We start from the raw sequence: 22,037 nt of genomic DNA, 5'->3' as shown, positions 1-22,037 counted from the left end.
ATACTTGGAGTATGTATTATACTTTCTTATTAAATTTAAGTTGCGTTAAATTTAATTTACGTAAGGGATTATTATATTTGGTAGGTCTTTGATGGCGTGACTACCGTATGTTTTATTGACGGATAAATATCATGTGCTTCGTATGTCCATTAAAAGTACAGTGATGCTATTAACCTGAAAAAATATTGCCGAAGAATGAGTAGGAATTATAAATTTAATCATAGAAATATGCCTAAATACACTTTTTTCAATACTATTAATTGATTGATTGATGAATTTAGAGGCCATCTCAATAACTTACTTTTATCTGGTGCAAATAGGCCTATTTGTAGTAGTTGGGAACCCTCGGCTTTTTGAAATCGAATTAAGTCCTGTTAAGCCCCCAGAAGTCAATGATAGATTGCCATGCACAAACTATGGGGATCGTGGATTGGATTCCAAACAGAAACCCTTGTTTTCTTTTCTTTTTTACAGGAATTTGCTGACGGCATACTCAGTATTGAGTAGAAAAAATGTCAATTTAAGCAAAAAAAAACCGTTGATTATTCATTTCCCTAACGCAAATTCCTCTAGCAATAGATTTTCAATTCAAATATAAGCGTTCATACATAAAGCAGCGTACCAAGTCGTTGAACCGTCGAGATATTTGCGAGAACAGAGTTCGATCCTCTTGTTGAAATGGGAGGATCTGACGTCTCCCATTATAATTTAATATAATTTATTTATTTATTTATTTAGGCGCACAACACATGAGCCAAGGATTGAGTTAATATATCACTGGCCTACTTGTAGGTGACAATCCCTTAAGACAAACATACACACACGATGATTTTCACAAACTAAATCTCAATATGAGTTTTAGGGAGTGGAGTTGTTTTGGTCGTGAGAACAAATCCTGCAACACTGACAGGAATTGATATTGAACCCAGGACCATGGGTTTGGAAGGCAATGTTGTAATATTATATTACAACATTAGTCTAATCGAATACCAGTCAGTTGAAATGTGTTTGCAGGCCCGTAATAAGTAGAGTTATCAAGATAAACATTTTGTTATGTAGAATATTAATTTCTGCAGTACCCCCAACGAGAAGTACCGGTATTCACCGATGTTTGTCGATCTGTTTGTTTGTATTTCTGCAGTACCCCCAACGAGAAGTACCGGTATTCACCGATGTTTGTCGATCTGTTTGTTTGTATTTCTACAGTACCCCCAACGAGAAGTACCGGTGATTCACCGATGTTTGTCGATCTGTTTGTTTGTATTTCTGCAGTACCCCAACGAGAAGTACCGGTATTCACCGATGTTTGTCGATCTGTTTGTTTGTTTGTGTGTCTGTTCGTTAGAAGATTAGAACGATTGTTTTATTTGGATTTTAATTATCAATGTTATTATTATATTATTTTGTAACATCTATAGATCATCACTATCAGCTTGCATAATTTTTTTTGTTTGCCATTACGTATTTAGAAGAGTGTCTATTCAGTAGATACTACTGATATAATTTTTATTGTATTGATGTATGATGTAATATTGGGAACTTTGGGGAACCGTGCTAGAAAAGTTAAAGAACAAAAAAATAAATACAAACCACCCCGAAGATAATTTGAGAAACGACTAATTTATTTCAGTGTTCTTTTTCGTTTTAATACAATTATCATAATAACAAACAATATATACAATGGCCCTATTATAGACCTTAGTCTAAACCTTAGTGATATCCTCACATCGTCTATATTCGCCCAAGTTTACCAGTTACAGTATATGTACATCCTTATAACTCGGGCCGACATGTTTATAAACTTCGTTGAAATTATGTAATAATAAATTCATATATAAGCTTATATATAATAATAGGCCTATGGCCTGTATCTTGTTAAATACTTTCAGAAGAGGGCGTATTCATTTTGATCTCTGTTATTTCATGTGCAATTAGTACAGTAGTGTTGTTCAACTGCGCATGCCCAAGAGTGTGAAGAATGAGTTGCTTTATCGGATGTGAATTCCCAAACGAAGCCTCAATGCCAAGTTGGGGCATCATAGACGTCTTTCACACTCACAGATTCCTCTTCGTCGACGTTCAAAATTTACATAGGCCCCTATACTTGTTCACGATAACAAGGGTACCGGTATATAATAATAAAAATGATGAATAAAAATGATGATAAATTGATGCCTTTAGGCCTATGTATAGCTTAATAATAATTCCTTAAATAATAATGATAATGCTAAATATGTTCCCTCTCGACAATTTATCTTTTTACACATGTATACCAACATATTTGTATATCAATTGTCGGAGCATAATATATCAAATGTATAAATCAAATTATACAAATAAAATCATCAATAAATAATGATGATGGTGGTGGTGACGATACACTATAGGTTACGATACAGTAGAGAAAATCCGATCAGAATGACAAAATAAACTAAGCATCCACTGGAAGGAATCCCAATATCTGCAGACGGATCCGTTTCGGCCTTCCAGGCCTCATCAGTGCAGCAAGGGTATAGACCCAAACGAAACGTTCTCTACTGTTCGGTTTTAATTTTTTATATATATTATATTTATATATATAATTATTTATATATATATATATATGATAAATAGTTTGAGCCATATTTCATCCTCATATTAAAATATAAACATCCGGTCGCTTATCCTGTGATTGGATATAATAAAGTGCTTTTTTTATTTTAAACTGAGAATTCTTGCAGATTCTAAGCGTTTCTCTTTGGTAGTTTGCTTTAAATTTTAATACTTTTTAAAATGTTCAAATCATGGCTTACAGGAAACCCAACATCTTGCCTTTAAGACTGTAAATTTCTGGGGGCCCACCCGGCACATAGTTTTGTATTATGTCGAATGTCAAATAATATAAAATAGACGCATTTGCTGGCATTATTTGCTAATGTTCGTGGTCAGCAAACCAATCACGTAAGCCTCCGGGTCTGCTTCATTTCTGCAAGATATTTTTTTTTTCAACTTCTGTCAGACATCGTTCTTGTCTTACGTCTGAATGTCAAAACATCGTTATTAGTGTCACAAAGTCGTCCTGTCGGTAAACTCGAGCGTAATGATAAATAACCGCTCTGCGTAAACCAATTGGAAAGCTAAATTTAAACAGAATCTGGCAAACAATCTTGGATCCTTGAAATAAGCTAACTTGAAAAGACCATGAACAAACTAAAAACTGCTTTATTAAATTATAACGGTACACCTAAAGCTTACTAAAAGTAACATGCATTTCGCAAACAAGCCACAGTTGTAGACCTAATAATAGCTAAAAACACTTTAAAATATTAAATAAGTGATATTGTACAATCAAACTCGATTAAGTTAAATAATGGGATAACTATTATTTACATGTATTTAGGCCTTTAACTGTACAGATGTGGACGTATTTTCAGACTTTCGACCCGTATATCATCCGGTACAATTCTCTCGCATTTATTATTTTTGTTGTAATAAACTTGTTTACAAATTTGTTATCGACTAATACTAAATATAGTATAAAGTAAATTTCTTTAAATTACTATGGCCATATACTAGTTGTAAATAGCTATACCATCGTGTTTTTTCCCTTGTGGCAAGTCTACAATACCAGTAATGCAACTACAGTAATTTATCCTGAACTGTCAATACTCACCGGCAATGTAACTGGCCAAGACAAGATTGTCAGCAGTGCGCCCTTAATTCGTGTATTCGGTTTAAAACTTGTTGTAAGCACGTACGAATAACGACAAGTAGCAAAACCTCTCTATTTAGAAGGAGGATCATAGACCTACTTAGATGGGATATTTAAAATATTATCACCAGAACACACATTTCAACAACCCGTACATACTGACAAAATTATTAGCACCACATTTTTAATTAGCAGGCATACCACCGTGTATTCCGCTCTCAGTATTAATAATATAGGTTAGTTTCATTTGGTCCTTTTTTATAAACAAAATATTTCTTTCGACTTAAGGCCAGCATTTATATAATAGCCTTCGCTTGTGGAAATATATTTATTCTGTTTATTAACACCTTATTTTCTTTATACAACAATTCAATAACTATAATATGTTATTACAGATATACTGCTGTCTCTTATACACATCTAGATATTAAAGAGTCCAGTTGGTTACCGTCGTCAAACACTGCGAGAGTATACTAAAATATTATCGTCAATTTTTCTGCTATAAGCATTTCATTCTCGCGTTAAACGCGTTTTCGCGTTTAAATTACGTCTAAATTATCTGTATATCTTCAATGTCCTAGTTTCATCATTTATCATGTGAACGTCAAATTTATAGCTATTTACACACAGTCGTTAATTAATCATAAATGAAGCTTTGTCACTGTCGTGGCTTACGTACGTCTGTATCAACAGATATCTTCGTTGAGAATAGGTCTATCTACCATAGTATAGGTTGTTAGAATTGTTTATCTTATTGTGTTGAATCCATCCATGCTTTTAAATTTTAAAATTGAGTGTGTTAATAAGCAATCTGTGAAACAGGACAAAGGAGTACATTATTAGGTAGTTTTAGTTCATGGATTAACTTGCAATTATCTAATGCCGGGCACTCACTGCGTCGTACGACGGTCGTACACGTCGCACGACGAATCCAACTTCGCTCCCTGTGAGCGAGACGACGCAACGCCGTCTGCTGTTTGTCATTAGAAGTCTGAACAGATCGTCATTAAACACGATCCGTTGCGCGCGCGTCGTCGTGTTGCGTTTTTCATAGAATCGCGTCGGCCGACGACCGTGTGCGAAGTGAGTGCCAAGCTTAAGAACAAATTAAGTATTCTTATGTATTGAGTGAGTATTCGTGAGTACCTGTTGATCAGTCAGTGTGAAATGTAGTTTGTGTCCTTGTCGAGTAAAGCCCTGTCCAGACGATCAGATTTTATTTGACAAAAACATATGACATGCCTAAATGCGGTCAAGATGACATCACACCATGACCGTAATAATAGGCACATCATGACTATATATCGGCATAAATTTGCTTGTGAGAGTGTTTTGTTATTTTGACGTTAAGCCTAGTTTCCGTACAATCGCTACAGTGTTTTCAGTGCAATCGGTGTACTGCGTAGCAGTCCCCGTCACGATCGGGGAGGCTCCCCAACTCGACCGACCAATCGGCATCACGGGAAGCCGTCGGCGGTGGCGTGTAGCGATTGTATGTACACCAAGCTTTTCGGCTGCTCTTGACGGGTGCAGGTAGGCTAACAGTGGTATGAGCAAAGTTTGATTAATATTGAATCTGAGACATAAGCGTTTTACGAGCGTCAAATAACGGTGGAATGACCCGTGTTGTTAGGGTGTCGATGGTGAACGACAGCCACATTTTGTTTGTCGATTTGTGACAGATAAGGTTACGAAACGGGGTTTTCTCTCAGACAAATGAGAAATGTTTTCTGCGTCTGAGCGCGCGCAACAGTTAATAGGCAATTACTAGTATCTAGTGTCTCAGAACGTGACAGTTAAATGACGAATGCTATTGTCAGTATATTGGTGGTGTGCGTCAGCCAAATGAAAATGTTGTATCCGTCTCAGCAACCCCGAGTCATTGAGAAATATTGTCAGCGGTCTCTCCTATTTGTGAGCAGGAGCGACACAAGAAATCCATTCCAAATCTTTAATGAACAGCATGATCAAAGTTAAAGAATGATGATTTCCCCATCGTGGCAATTCAATAGCATCCAACATGACCTTTGGGAACAGTAGGCCTAATGTTTCACTGTGATGCAGTGATTTTTGACTAACATTTCACTTTTTTTACCTCTTAGTTGTTAATTCGTGTACACTAGCAGTTTTAGGCACTTTTTCCAGTCTACTTTTAAGTTAGGTGGGACTAAGCACAGACGTAGGATAATATCCACTTTTGACTGTAGCCCCTGAATGGTATCAGTCCTGATAAGGCGTCACGGCATTAGTGGTGGTGCGTTTGTAACACGTTTCTTTTGTCATATTGTGTTGTCATCCCCCATGGAGTCATGGCATTCGTACATGGTAGTTGTCATAAAGGAGCTGTTTCTAGAAGCAGTGCGTTTTCCTGATGACGTACTGTGCATACTCATCATAGTAAAATTGCTAGTCCTACTCCGATTGACCGGCTTCTCCGGTGGGTCGATCGCTTTCACACACGGAAGACACCTAAATACATGTTGGAACCCTTTGCGAAATCTAAATAAAATTTAATAAAGTGAAAATGACAACATTGCCTCGTATTGTTATTATTATTTATCTAGGCCTATTTGTTTTGTTATATATATTTAACACTGTTAAATTACATATAAATCATCAAATTGTTCTATAAATTCATTGTGTAATAAAATGCCGGTGACGGGATTCGGTGAGCGTCATAACCATTAGACCACAGAGGCTTCATGGTTGAACAGATTCGAGTAACCGTCTGGTATAAGCTTACCTGTCATTTAACCAGCAGTATATAAACGGATTGCACATGGAATTGCTCATTGAGAGCCACCAGGTGAAGTAGTAGACATGCTGTATATATGGAATTAAGTAGATATCTTCGATAGTTCTTGATAGTAGAAAGTACACGTGCACCGGTAGCCAACACAGGGCGAAGATTGTTACCACCACAACGATCATCTTAACAACCTGGAAATTCAATAGAATATTGGCGTTTCTTACAGATTCGTTACCTTTTAAGCGAAATAAAATTGTTTCACGTCCGAAATTTGAAATTATTTTTTGGTAATGGTATTTACTATTTGCTTTTAACTATCCTGTATACTAGTGATAAACCGGCTGGTAAATAATAACAATTATTATTTTATAAAAGAAGTAAAAATACGTCTTTGTAATAATGTATACTGCATCTGTGTTTCTTTACTACTTCCTACTTCTTAGGTTCTGACAACAATAATTAAGATCATCATAATTTTTATTTTCAATGAAAAAATTATTAAGTTTTTATTTTTAAATAGCATATAATAATATTTTCATGAGGTTTCAAAATTTGATGAGGACAGGGACGTGAAGCTAGTAATTAATTTTATTTGGCCTTATATTATCATTATGAAAGTTGGCTTAATATTAAAAATAAAGTAAATGAACGTTATTTAGGTATTGCCTGCCTACCCTTCTTTTAGCTTCAAGATGGGGTCTGGGTCGATTGGGTACAGATTCCCCCGGCATCTTGCCTCCCCACAGCTTCACTCCAATGACGCTATAACAAACAGTCATTATACACAATGGTAGAACGTACGTAAATACCGTAAAACACATATGGTATCTGAAAAAAAAATACAGTTAGGCCTATATTTAATTTGATCATTCAAATACAACAGCGTATGCGCAGTTATCTTATTCAAGATTGTATTTTTAAAAATTCTTTATTGGTCCTCACTCTAATTGGAAATCGGAAATTTGGGCTGGGCGAGCCGCGTCAGCCGCCAGTGCAGCGCCACCCGTACTAACTACAACATAACGGAGACATGGTACGGATACATTGTCCTTAACCCACTTAACTCTCAATATGAGGGTTTTCGAGGAGCCAAGCGATCCGACTCCAATTAAAACCCGACGCTGGCCAGGTTTAAATGGGGTCTTCAGTATAAGGAGGAACAATACCTCTCAGCCAACCGCTTTTTAATGTAAATATGTTATTATTATATTTAAATGTCTTTTTCGAATTTTAAAATTTTGCTTCATTTTTTTCTTGCGTGTTTTGGTATCTTTTCTTGATAGGAATGTTTTTAAAGATATATTGTTTTAATGTATTCATCATTGAAATTACGGTATTTTTTGCAAAGAACTCGCTTTTTTAGTATTTTTAACGGATTTAAATTGAACTTTTTTAAATGCTTTGTACATTGTAAATATGTTGTATATTTTATGAGATACAGTATCTAGGTAAGTTATTATGTTCTCGTAATTTCGAAAGCTTCGATGAGGGCAGTATAATAGAGGCAGTAGAGTATATTCGCCCTAACGGCTGCCCATACAAAAAAAGTCTATTAATCAATCAACCGAGTTTTTCTAGAGGCCCTAACGGCCGCCCATACAAAAAAGATATTAATTTATCAATCAGCTGAGTGTTTCTAGAGCTCCTCATCGGAGTTAAAATTGGAGAAAATAAAATCCCGTGATTTAACAGGCGGTTGGTTATTTTCAATTTAATGTTTTTTGTAGTAAAACATTCTGTAAATCAACGAAAAATATTTAATTCTTTATATTAAGTGTTTTTGGTTGGAAGTTAATAACTTTATCTGATCTTTTCAATTATTTTTGGCATTTTGACATTTACATTTTTCAAATTTAAAAAGAACTCTTAGATAATGTAAAGAAAATTTATTCTCTTATCAAACTAGTTTACACATTTCAAGCCAAGTACAAATATCTGACATTTTTATCAAAATAATGTAGGCCTATGCTGGGCTACTGTTAACAGTACATTTTCTTGACTATGGAATGAATGAAAGCATGAATGAACGAATGCTTGAAGAAATTAATGAATGAATGAGGGCATTAAAGCAAGAATGAACGAATTCTTGAAGATATTAATGCATGAATTAAGAAATGAATGAATGAAAGATTGAATGAACGAATAATGAATGAAGAAATGAAAGAATAAAAAAGGACAAATAAATGAATGGATTGACGGTTCAATGTAAAAAAAAATAATGAATTTACACAAATTCATCAAATCAATAAAACAGTTGTCCATCATTCCAGTTCATGTAACAAATGATCAATGTTGTCTACAGCGTAGACGCTGTTTCAGTGAATAAATGAGCGAATGAACGAATGAATGTAGTGAGCAAATTAATTAATGAAATGAGCAAATTAATGAATTAATGAATCAAATGAGCAAATTGATGGATAGATTGACGAATCAATAAAAAAAAATAATGAATTTACATAAAGTTATCAAATCCATAATTCTGTTGTCCATCAGGCCAATCAATGTAACATCTGTGTATCAAAGTGTCATCTAGAGCGTAAACAGCTGCTAGTGTGGTAGAGTAAAAAAGTGCTGGGTAAGCAAATGCTGCAGAAAGGCTCCAAATTATTACAACAATCGCAATAGTTGTTAACTTCGACAGTCTTGGTTTTAATGGGTAAACAATTGCTCTATATCGGTCCAACGTTATTGCCACCAACGAGAAAACGGTCGCCATAACACAAAAATATCCATTCGCAGTACTAATTCTGCATAATGCTTTCCCGAAAATCCAATTTTGTGTAATATTCATGTACGAAGCGGGAATCATGTTGAATGACGTTGTCAAAACATCCGCCACCGCCAAGTTTACAAGAAAACAATTCGTCACTGTGCGCATGCGTGGATTAGTCAAAACGATCCAAATGACGATAATGTTTCCCCCAGCAGCAGTAATTATTGTTGCTACGAAAAGAGCGGCCCAGAAGTATGAGACAGGCTCTATTTCAAAAGGGTAAGTTAAATTGAAGAGGATATAATCATTTGTTTGAATAAGAATGGGATCAACGTAATCACTTTCAGCCATTATCAAAGTTTATATTCCAAATTCAGACGTCTAGTCTCTGTAGCTGCGCGCGTCACATCAATCGACAGAATGATAAAGAAAGCGGCAACTCCTGGGGAGAAAATTGTGAAAAAGAAATGTTAATGTCGTTTTTAATTAATTATATCGGACAGACACTGCATGCGACAGAATTGTCGAATATTCGATTGTTAGGCCAGTATTGGACATTGAAGTTGCCAAAGATTATTATGGTTGCGCTCCAACCGGATCTGCCCTGACCCTGCTGGCGATTATAGTACACCCCAGTTGGTCGAGTTTTTTTGCACAACCCGCGCCTCTTTCCTTCCCCAATGGCAATTCCGAAAACGGCCCTGTATACCAAACTGAACGAAGGTATGAACACATAAATAGATCGACAGATGAAAACATAAATATATAACATTCATTGGTGGTGGTAAATATTCAGTGGTGGTAAACATTCAGTGGTGGTAAATATTCAGTGGTGGTAAATATTCAGAGGTGGTAAACATTCAGTGGTGGTAAATATTCAGTGCCGGTAAATATTCAGTTGTGGTGAATATACAGTAGTGGTAAATATTCACTGGTGGTAAACATTCAGTGGTGGTAAATATTCAGTGGTAGTAAATTATGTATATAACACTATTACCACTTCTATCTGAGGCTACTTTTTCTAATTACAAAATGATGTAGATGACCGTGTAGTGGCGTTTGTAGGGGTAATATTTATCTTAATGTGCATTTTAGTTATGATCCAGCTGTGTCTAGCTAAGTAATAATGTTGGCCATTCTGAGAAATTTAACGAGAGCCGACGAGGGTCTGTGAAACCAATGGTGGATAAGCTAATTGATTATGATCATCTTCGAAATATGGTGTTAACAATCGCTGTATTGTCATTAATAATAATATGCTGTTAAAAGATGGCAATTTTTCACTTTAATTTTCATCTCAATTTTATCATCAAAACAACATTGAAATTGTTACAAATCTTGGCTCGAAGGCCAAATTGTGTTCGAGTCTAACAATTTTCAATATAAACAATATATTTGAAAAGGATTTAAACAATCATATCAAATATAATTTTTAAAAATATTAAGGTAACCATATAAAAATTATACATATATTTTTAAAAAAAACACAGCTGATATCAGATAATAAATATGAAAACTCAATACAGAAATTCAATATATATATGATGTGTATAAGAGACAGTATATAGTCTTTGATACAGAAATTCAATATATATATATATATATATTTATATATATAATATATATATATACTGTATATATATATTTACATATATATATATATATATTATATATATGTATGTATATACATACATAAAATATATATGTAGGCCTACATATACAAGCAAAGAAGCAAAAACACCTACTCAGCAGCAGTAAACATCGGTGTGGAGGCTAGAAATCATGAGCACCAAGCCAGGGGTAACATAAACTATCAAACGCTCGCTTTCAATTAACTCAATTAAGTCTATAGGTATAAGTCTTATGAATTTTCTTGATGTATTGTAATATTTTTCTCTGACATAGCCACAGCGAAAAACAGGTTTATACTTGATTGTGAAATCCTGTATAAATATATTATTATTTTATTATTATATCAATGCTCAGTATACGTTCACAAATACGTGCGGTACAAAAATCTCGCTGGTGATTCGGGTGTGAATCGAACCCACAACCTTCAGATAACTAGCCTGGTGTAAATTCAAACGTTTTGTTAGAATTTGTACTGATCACACATGACATTGATTGACACACATGAGACTGATTTTAAAAGCTTGTAAAGCTGTTTATTGACATAATTTTAGTTATAGATATTGATATTTGGTCTTTCGTGCTTCTTAAGACCATTGCTTTTTATAGGCTTATTCCATACATTAATTTTCATTACATAGGCACAATTCTTCACCGATTTTGTTAACTGCGGCCTCCTATCAAGCTTCTAGAGCTGTGTCATCAGCCTTTGGTCTTTGGATTGGATTAAAAGTTAGGATAGCAAAGCTTGTCGTTTCATTTAAGCTACCATATGTCACCTGTTTGATATTGACAAGCTTGGTGCTATTATTATCTATCTCTACTTATCGTCTTTGTCGTGCAGTATGTTTAAAACACGTTCTATAAGTTGATATAATATATATTCTGAATTAATAAAACATAGGCACTATGCACTAGGCCTAGAACTTTCATAAACATTTTGTGCATTATATACTCAGTTTAACACAACTCAATCCTTCTAAATTCAAAGCCGAAGATACCGTAGCTGGTCCCGGCCACTCTAAAGTCACCAGCTCTCTTATTAAGGCTTCTATATTAATAGCTGTCTTGTTGTTTAGCAGGAAGTCTTGTCCCTACCCAGTAGCGCCTGATTATAAATAAATCGACGGTAAATTTACCGATAGCTTCGTTGTAAATTACCCCTGTCAGATATTAATTGTCAAATTATTTAAAACACACTGAATGTTGTAATTAACTAAGTCGACATTACTCCGTTGTCCCAATTTTGAAAATCATCAGACATAACAGTAGAAGTGCTCTAGTATTTAATCATGTGTCATATCTTGTTTAATTTGCTTAACATTATCGTTTAACGTAAACATGATTCTAGCAAAGTCGAATTACTAATTTAATTCCTGTGACATAAGCGAAAAAAAATATTAATGTTTTAAAATTAATCCACATGATTGTTTTTAAATCATTAATAATTTACTTTAAATAAGTTTGTTTCTCTCTACCCAGGAATATAAATTGGTAGCCGGTGGTTCACTCAGTGGGGAGGAAAAAGGGTGACGTGGAAAGGAACTGGGCACCCTACCACACAATGCCTAGGCTTAGTACGATAGGCTAACAACTAATTCCCCTACATTCAGTAATAAAGACGGGACTACCTTTACCCTTTTTTAAAAATAATGGATTAACCAAAGTAAATCTGTGTATACAATTACGCCTATTACTGTATGAATATTATTATATTTTTAAGCTATATACATGTACGGTATGTATTTTTGACTATATTTATCGGAATCATGTAGTTTTCGACACTATTTTGCGTCGAATTGTTAATAAATAGAATAAATTAATAAGTATTTATTTAAACGTAACTAAAGAAGAAGAATATGAAAAAGAAAGAAAGAAATTACGAAATCACAATTTCCATTCAAAGGCTAAAACTAACCATCAACTTCGAAAGTAAAATACGATCTCAGTGTAGATTAAAAAGAAGGCTAATTCATCGAACGTTTTATGTCATTATAAAAAAAAATCCATTTGAAAGTACAAAATATTGCCTACTATTTTTTAAAATTAAAATACTGGGGAAGGGTATTCGGATTAAGTAAGGCAAGCAAACTACATTGCCATAACGCATTGATGTAGCTACTTGAATGGGTAGATCGTGAAGAAAATTGATTTGTGATGAAAATTGATTTGTGATATTACGTGTGTTGTTTTTTGGGTTTTTTTTCTGGGGGAGACACGACTGGGAGGCGAGACATTGAACTCATTGAGACGTTCAGCCCATTCATTGTTATTATCGAATCAAGGCCAATAGTTCGGTTGTCATTATCGAACTAAGGCCAATAGTTCGGTTGTCATGTTCGAGATAGGGCCTACATTATATATATATATGGAACGTTTCGTTGAAGGGCTACACTGGACATATCATTATGACATCATGTTCCTATTCGAGACTTATTATTATTATTAATGTGTGAAGTCATAAGGCGACTGGCTGATAGAATAACAGAACATTTAAGATCAATTAGACTAGCAAGTCCGTAATATAGGGGTTGTCTTTGATCCTATAATGAAGATGGAGAAACATATACACCGTTTGTAAGTCGGTTTCATATCATCTGCGCAACATCAAGCATATTCAAAAGTATTGTACCTAACAAAAAATGCTCTTCTGAAGTTAGTTCATGCACTTATAACATCACGGCTAGATTATTGCAATGCAATGCAATGTGTTCTAAAGTTTTATGTACCATCTTCCGGTTTTTTACAGGGGATCAAGTCTTAAAGTTTTTTACTTATTTTGACCTCCTTCCACACTTCCTATAACTTTATTTCCACTTGTACTTACACCGATTTTGTAACCTTGTATTATTATTATATTGTTGTCACCTTAATACTGTCATGTTAATTTGAAGTGCTGGAGAAAACCATTAAACAAACAAACAAACAAACAAAACAAACAATTCTGTATGGTCTTCCCGCCTGTGGTCTAAATAGACTACAGCTATGCCTTAATACGGCAGCTCGTTTAGTCTCTGGAGTTTCGAGGCGTGAACATATTTCACCTGTTCTCCATCATCTACACTGGTTACCAATTGACAAGCGCATCACATTCAAGATTCTGCTTATTACGTACAAAGCCCTGCACAACAAGACTCCTGAATACATTTCTCAACTTCTAACGTCACGTTCTGTAACTTGTAGTAGGTCTTTGAGATCAACGACCAATAGATTCATACTATCCGTTCCAGCATCGCGACTAAAAACTTACGGTGATAGGGCTTTTTCTGTCGCTGTACCAAGACTTTGGAACACCCTACCAGCCTCTATCCGTGAAGCAACTTCCGTTCATACTTTTTAGAAGAAATTAAAAACCCACCTTTTTTAAAGTTTATCTTTTTACAATAATTGTAGTTTTAGAGTTTTTAAGTGTTCTAGAGTACTTAATTTAAGTGTTTTAGAGTATTTAAGTGTTCTTTAATGTCGCAACTCCCTTACTTGAGCCGGCGTCGCCACCTTAGCAGTGCACGGTAGTAGAGCCGAGGCTTATCCAAGGTGGAAGCTACCGGAGCCCAGCATACTGTCGCCGGAGTACCTGCGTGTACGCGGTAGTGGTGGTGTCGCCGTCTCAACAACAGGAGTGCGCTTTTTCGTGCTGCAGCTTGGTTTTTTAACTTTTTTTTTAACTTGGGACTATGGCACCTACGGGTATTCATGTATTATTTAATTAATTTAGATTATAATTCAGCGGGTATATCATTGTACATGTATATCTATATTCATGGATTTTTCTGACATCATAGGCCTTTCTTATAATTTGGTTTACAAGCTAGTAATAATCTTTAGATTGGTTCATCATACAATATACGCCCTGGCGGCTATTGTTTTTACACTATTGGATCGGGCATTGCTATTGTTCTAATTTTGCCATTGTATTGTTTAAAATTTGCTTTTGTTTCTATGAGTATCAGCCCATCATTGACCAAGCATGTCTTTATGTTCAAGCGTTTTGTTTATATATTTCTCATTGGTCAGTTTATCATAAGCTTTACTTATAAATATTCTACTCTCACTGTATTATGTATTACTTGAGAAAGACCATGGTCGAAAACGTTCGTGAGCATCTATTTCAAATAAATTGAGGCAAATTAACCACCTCGTCTGTTTTTTTTTATTGAATATATATTTGCCTATGCAGCACCACCACTGATTTTTATTGCTATATATACATATATATATAAATATATATATATATATATATAGTCCTATATAATCAACATATTATTTAAATCAGTATGTTGCGTAGCACTAAACAGTAAATTTATAGAAATAACTTTGCTCAAGTATAGAAATGTAATAAACGTATGAGGCATAGCTCTTCAACGAATACCTTAATAGTTTTGCGATAAAATGCCTCTGGCAGGATTTGAACCTGCGACCTCTCGCTGTCAAAACGAGCGTCATACTACTAGATCAAGAAAACCTATTTATAATTTATATTGTCAGAGCCTCTATCTAGACACTCTAGGAAACTTGCATGGTTAAAAAGACTGTCTCTTATACACATCTAGATGTGTATAAGAGACAGATATGACTCTGGTTCGTGGTAAATAACTTCATGAATCATGCATGCTCTGTTTGAGTTTTAGTTAATTACGTGAGCTCTTCTCTCAAACAAATCTATATGGATTGGTAGAGAGTAGTTTTGTACACACAAGGAAAATCGTTTTGACATGAAACAAGAACAGGATCCAAGTAATAATACATCACTTTAGTTAATGGACCTTTTCGCTAAGCCCCACCCCTTGGTTTTTGTTGCTAAGGTCCTACAAGACGGCAGTAGTGTTAGGCTACTTTCAGACTTGGAGATAAGCCAGGCTTGAGAATTAAGCCCGGCTCAACGTAAAGCCTGGCTTAACTTTGCCGGGCGTTCAGACTAGCGGGTTTAACCAGGCGAGAATTTGCATAATAATGAACCGTAACCAGGAAACGTGTTTTAAAACATTGCTCCTCGGGAAACGTGCGCTCGCTCACAGCGTACGTAATTGAATGCTGATTGGTCATTTTGTTACCCGGAAGTCAATGCAAAACCCCCGCAACGATTGAAGAACGGCTTAGAAAAGTTAAACACGGTGGCGCGCCAGGCCTAGTTACTATAGGAACACAGCCTGGCTCGAGATAAGCCACCTAGTTCAGACTGGCAGGTGGATAAACCCGGTGAGTTGAGCCGGTTTTATCCACCTAGTCTGAACTATCCACCTAGTCTGAACACACGCAAACATGTGCGTGTAATTGTGGGGTAACACGTGTGTTTCTGAGACGCGCGCGTATTCCTAGCGCTGTTCTGATTGGTCAGTTGTTAAATTTGATTGAGACTTGGGAAAGGTCTATTTCCACCTCACAGTGAATGAATTGACTTCACAACATTACTATTAAAATAGTATGGTGACAAATGTAATCTATAATGTAGAAAGCACAATAGTTTTCCCGCGGGCAGTTATCTAAGCTAAGAATTATCCATCACCCACGAATGTAGAATATATTACTAATTTCAGCATTTACATAGTTGCGCTCTATTCGGAAGTTTCACTGACTTAAAGGAGAGAAGTGGAGGTTGTATCTGTCGAGCGGAACAGTAAGGTGACAGAGGGGGATACAAGGCACAGTCAACCTGCCCCACCCCCTCCCTAAATTTTGAAAAATAAATAAGATGGGGAGACAAGAAAATTGCATTCAGGTTTAAGCTTGAGAGAGTGCAATTTACGACCATTGGTGCCATGGACATAAACTTTCGTAAGCCCCAAACGTGGTTGTAAAACATGCCACTGATTCATAGGATCAATCAATCAATCAATCAATCAATCAATGGATGGCTCGTAAAATCATATAACTTTATTGTATCTACGGTATATTAAGAATAGCAGTGGACCACGCTAAACAATTTATTTTAATATTTTATTTATTATTATGTCATATTTTGATAATTTAAGCTCCAACTGATAATATACAGGATAAGTACTGTAAGTAATCATTCTCTACAATCTGTATTTTTAAAATATTATCTAAATTTGAATATGTTTTGTGGGGGTTTGTTATCTATTTTAGTATTTAATATCGACTTTTATCCAACCAGAAAAATAGCAAATTACATCTACCGTATGTACGTGTGTAGGCTATGTCTATAAACAAATGGAAAATACGTCAAAGGGAAAAGTACAATTAAATGGAAGCGAACGCTGAAGGGAGTAGTACGGTATTATAGAATTGAACGATGAAAGGGAAATAATCCACCTTTCAAAAATGAAAGTAAACGAAAAATTACCACGAGTGTCTCATACTAATTTCTGTAATGTGTCCTCATTGTCAGTAAACGATATTATCCAATCTAACTAACCAAATTATTTTTTGTTATAGAATAATACACGGGTAATCCAAGGCTGAAGAAAAAACTCACCTGTTTCGAGTTTGCTTTTATCAAAATTGGACGCTAAACCCTCTGGGGTGTTGTAATTGTTAGCCTAACCGAGATGTACGGTGACTTAATCGAGGTAATGCGGTAAAGATGCAAGACTTTAAGACCATCCTTCGCTGGTGGTGTTTCTATTACGGATAATTCTGTGAACATCTGCCTAATCTACATTATACCAACCATCTGAACTAATACAAAGGTAAGACGATATACCATCAAATATCATATAATGTCGACCTATGATTGAACATTGTCGCACGCAATTCAATACGATGACTTGACTTTTAAAAATACATATACTAGATACACAACAATGTTATAAGATAATTTCAGGGTCAAATACTTCTTTCGAAATGAGATGGTCAATATTTGATGCTAATTTCTAAACCTTCATTATTTTCTTTAAAATAATCAGCTAAATAATCGGTGGGCTTAAAAGTATTTTCATGTGTGCGTTATATATTTTTAGGCCTATGCTTTTTCAATACAAACAATTTTGCCTTAAGAGTTGGCACACCCTCTTCAAAACCTATCAGTGTATTTCTTCTAGGCACTTCTATGATATAAATTAAAATTGACCTCCAAATTTTGTTATATACAATCGATCTAGGTCAACATATACTTCAAACACAAAATTTCCCACAACTTATAATTACATTCAATTATGTTGGCTACGAAATGAAAGCATACGGTAAAGTAATGAACACTATCACCATAAAACACTTATGTATTTAATGTTCAATTACCGTAAAGGACACAAACCTAGTTAAATGGATTGGACGGACGAGTTTTTGTCAAGTAAAGCGGTGCACACGTTACACAGACGGTCGTCGGTCGAGGCGATTCCATGGAGAACGCTACGCGACGAAGCGCAAGCATCGGATCGATGACGATCTGCCCATTCTGCCACTAACAAACAGCAGACGGCGTCGCTTCTCACAGAGAGCGGGGGTGGATCCGTCGGCCGTGAGGGTCGTACGACCGTCGGCCGACGCAGTGTGTGGTTTAAACGCATGTGCACAACTTTTCTTCCGTTGCCGCATGCTTGACAAACAATTAGGCCTACTAAGACCCGACGATAACAATTGACAGATAAAAGCTGTTGAATGGAGCCATCACGTCAAACAGTAATACCAATGCATATTTATACCTTGTGCATTCGATTGACCAGGACGTATCTTTCTTGGAATCTAGGCCTATCTTAGGCTGAGCAATTAGCGAATAAATATTGCTGCACAGTCTGTCAAACCAATCTTACAACTTAAAGCATGCAGTAATAAGTGCTCTATGATTAATGTAGGCCTAACAGGAGCTACACGTAAAATATCTTGCAAGTTTCCATTTATCTCTCTTCTTTAGTAAGCGCCCTTAGGCCAGATAAATGCTCACGTTGATTCAACGAAATAGCTTGTATTTGTCCATATAGTTATTAATAGTTGATGTCCATTCATTACTCTTCTCAGTCGTCCTCTTCCTGGACCAGAGTGGAGTTCCCTTCTTCAAAATGCGTGTCCTAATGAATGGATTCTTGTGGGAATACATTGATCAAAGAAGAGTTATTCTGGCAAGTCTTATGTAGGCCTATGTATGAGTGCATCCATAGTCACTTACCAGTTCGTTTGTGTATTGAAAATAAAATGATGTTCGACAGGCATTCACTTAACACAAGAAAATCAAACTTCCTCAAAGTTTATATTTCCAAATCAAATATTGATAAATCTTTCAGGATTGCCTGAAATTGCTTGTGTGAGCTGAGGTGTTTCTTTTATGTAGTTTATGGTTCATCATAATTTTGGGCTCTGTCCTTCATGGCGCCTTGAGCACTACTGCAGTGGATATGTGCGCTTTGTAAATCTTATTATTATTATTATTATTATTATTATTATTATTATTATTATTATTATTATTATTATTATTATTATTATTATTATTATTATTATTATCCTCATAATCATCATCATCATCATCATCATCATCATCATTATCATCATTATTTATTATTATTATTATTATTATTATTATTATTATTATTATTATTATTATTATCCTGAAGACGATTGAAGCAACTCAATCGAAACGTCGAGGCATTCTCAACAACAGGTCTTTTCAGAATCTACGTGGTGTACCACAAGCATTAATATATATATTGTTATTATTGCCATTCCGCTCCCCCTTTCGGACATCTCTGGATCCGCCCCTGTTTAATATCACAGAGTAGATATACCTTTTATTCCTCACTCATCCATTGAAGGGAGGCCAATATTTTAATAATTCTGTAAGGCGACTTTGAGATATTATTTAAGTTTATAATAATTTATTTTGTACTACATATTTCTTTTTTATACAAACCATTCAAACATCGACTACAATCGAATGACTGTCTTAAGCATGGAATTTTTTATAATATCGAATGGCATGATTTAACATTGAAATCTTGTATTGTATTGAATAGATGCGTAAAAGTTGTTGAATATTTTCAGCTAAAATAAAACTGAAATTATTTTAATACCGGTAATTAGTTTATTTACAATACTTTGATTTTATAATATATTTTAATGTTCTCCATCTTTCTGACCTATGTATGTTTTGATATTCATATTTAGTATGTGTGACGTTCGTTTTTTCTCCTTTTTTTTTTTTTTTTTTTTTTTTTTTTTTAATAAATTAATTCAAAAAAATTAAAGCAACATTTTTTCCGAAGTGATCAATTTAGCTTATCTAAATAGATCTTTTTTTTTTTTTTTTTTTTTTTTGCGTCCAAATTTTAACTTTTCAAAAAGAAAATAATTTCACAGCTGCAGAATATGTATCAATGATTCTCTCTAAAAAAGAAATTAAACAATTCAAAATATACCGTACGTTATTATCCAAAGAGAATGACAATGAGAATAACCATGACAACGACAACGACAATGTACAGTCCTTATGGCAACCCATGCACCAAAAATAACTTTGTAAGTAAATTTGTATTTTTAGTCAAGTGGCTTCAAATAAAAGGGGGTATATGCTTGTTCAAGGGGAAGGGGAATGTCTTCCTGGACCCCCCAATGACGCCTTCAATGTTCTCAAAGTGCATGTCCAATTAACGGGTGTTTTTTTATGATATTATTACACTTAATAAATTACTCCGAGTGACATTTATTTAAACCGTCATAATGAGAGAGTACAATAAAGATGTTTACATTGATGATTCAATGTATCAACATTTTACATAAGGCCAACTCAAGCTGCGTCGTACGACGCTGTCTGAGTTTTATCTCATATTTTATTTGTTCATATCGTCTTTTTGGTTTCATGCCTCTGTTTAAAGCATCTCAACGTATACCGTACTCCATATTAACCATTCTTACTCTTGCATTCCTCTACTATGTTAAAACTATAATATGTTAAACAAAGACGAAATTACAATATAACCGTACTGAACAGGACCTTACGATTGAATTTAGTAAACCTACTAGACAACTGAGGATCATTCCGTGGTAGTTGAGATAAGAGTGATCGCTGTGGTACATTAGCCAAGTTACGATGCTTCAGGTACGTTAACATTAATATCAATATTGAATTCGATATTGATTTCGATATTGAAACAACTAATTAATTGATGCGTCTACGTCAAAATATTCGTATTGTGACGTAACGGATATCAATCAGCCCGCTATGTATCGTTAAATACGCAGACGCGTGTCCATATTATTTGCAGACGACGGATTCCTTTATTGTAGTGTGTTTAATAAACCGCTTTCATGTTGACGTAGCATTGAGCGATTGTCCTGCCATAACGCGCAATGACATATATCATATTGATATACCATAAATTATGTTCGTTTGTCGTGAGTAGCACATGAGACGGGGATATCAATGCGTGATTAAACTCAGTTCCCCAAGCAATGTTGAAGAGGAAATCTAGTTACATTCGGCAGATAATTTATTAAACTTCTTAATTAGTATATTCATCTGATTAACGGCCGTTTTCGTCGGTGGTTTCCGTCGAAATCTATCTACCTGCTAGGCAAAATAATATTTGCAACAAATTAACAACAGAGCCTAATTGTTAAATATTAAATTTAAATAATTATTTTTATAAAAGAAAGTGCTTTACGACACGTACCAAACAATTTATCCGAAATATCAACAGTGAAATTGCTGTATTTTGAATCACCAAAGAAGCTATTAAAGTAATAATAATGCATGTTTACACCTGCGTAGCACCAAATAAAAAAAAACAAACCTTGATTAATTTATGGAGTGTAACGAAATACGAATGATGTATAATGATTATAAATAATCAAACATTGCCGAAACAGTGTTCGAAAAGGAACAATGATGTAAATAATAATTAAAGTCTATTATCAATATTGTTATTTATCCGGTCGTGTACTCGAACGTGTTTATACTGCCAGACCACAGAACCAATGACACCACCTCTGTAAACAACAATCTTTAGGCCTACATTAATGTTTTTTGCTCGAGCACGGTTGTTACCAATAGGCCTAGGCCTAGATGATTTCTCCAATTTCTCCAATTGTTTCTTCTGCTCGCTTTTTTCTGAGCACTCCCTCAAAAGTTGGCGCACTGAGCCCTCGTATAACGCGCCTTATAAGTCGAGCTTGGATTGGATTGTCCAAGAGCTATGCTTCTATTTCTGTTTTTTACTTACGTTTACATTTTAGCTGTTGCTTATAAAATTTGTACCTCTACTGAGATCTAGCCATTGTTTCCATTGTTTGCCTTTTAATTTATATATAGGCCTATATTTACATATATATACATATAGGCCTAGACCTATATATATATATGCATGTATATG

General features: G+C 34.9%; 2 protein-coding genes across 2 annotated transcripts in view; one reads left to right on the top strand and one right to left on the bottom strand.

Moving 5' to 3' along the window:
- Positions 1–4,126: 4,126 nt before the first annotated feature.
- Positions 4,127–17,274, bottom strand: LOC117105929 (tachykinin-like peptides receptor 99D). The gene is made up of 5 exons (XM_033247235.1): positions 17,216–17,274; positions 8,897–9,595; positions 7,115–7,268; positions 6,435–6,631; positions 4,127–6,190 (listed from the first exon to the last, which is right to left on the bottom strand). Exons 2-5 carry the CDS (start codon positions 9,502–9,504, stop codon positions 5,971–5,973), a joined length of 1,179 nt encoding a protein of 392 aa, XP_033103126.1. The 5' UTR covers positions 9,505–9,595; positions 17,216–17,274; the 3' UTR covers positions 4,127–5,970.
- A 103-nt stretch (positions 17,275–17,377) lies between these two features.
- The window catches only part of LOC117105930, an 18,421-nt gene continuing 13,761 nt past the window's right edge, over positions 17,378–22,037 (top strand). Inside the window, exon 1 of the mRNA XM_033247236.1 lies at positions 17,378–17,429. The gene's annotated coding sequence lies outside the window, so the exon portion shown is untranslated. The remainder of the gene's footprint in view (positions 17,430–22,037) is intronic.

Source organism: Anneissia japonica, unplaced genomic scaffold (assembly GCF_011630105.1).
Source record: "Anneissia japonica isolate Jap-2015-1 unplaced genomic scaffold, ASM1163010v1 scaffold288153_len396733_cov185, whole genome shotgun sequence".
Classification (NCBI taxonomy): Eukaryota; Metazoa; Echinodermata; class Crinoidea; order Comatulida; family Comatulidae; genus Anneissia; species Anneissia japonica.
The sequence above is the reverse complement of the archived record's forward strand: the minus strand, read 5'-3'. Positions and strand labels throughout refer to the sequence as shown.

Coding starts and splice junctions, on each gene's coding strand:
- LOC117105929 (XM_033247235.1), bottom strand. CDS start 9,504: ATGGCTGAAAGTGATTACGTTGATCCCATTCTTATTCAAACAAATGAT. Junction 6,632..7,114: donor ATCTTGAAGCTAAAAGAAGG/GTAGGCAGGCAA, acceptor TTGAATTTCCAG/GTTGTTAAGATGATCGTTGT. Junction 6,191..6,434: donor TACTGCTGGTTAAATGACAG/GTAAGCTTATAC, acceptor AATTTTATTTAG/ATTTCGCAAAGGGTTCCAAC.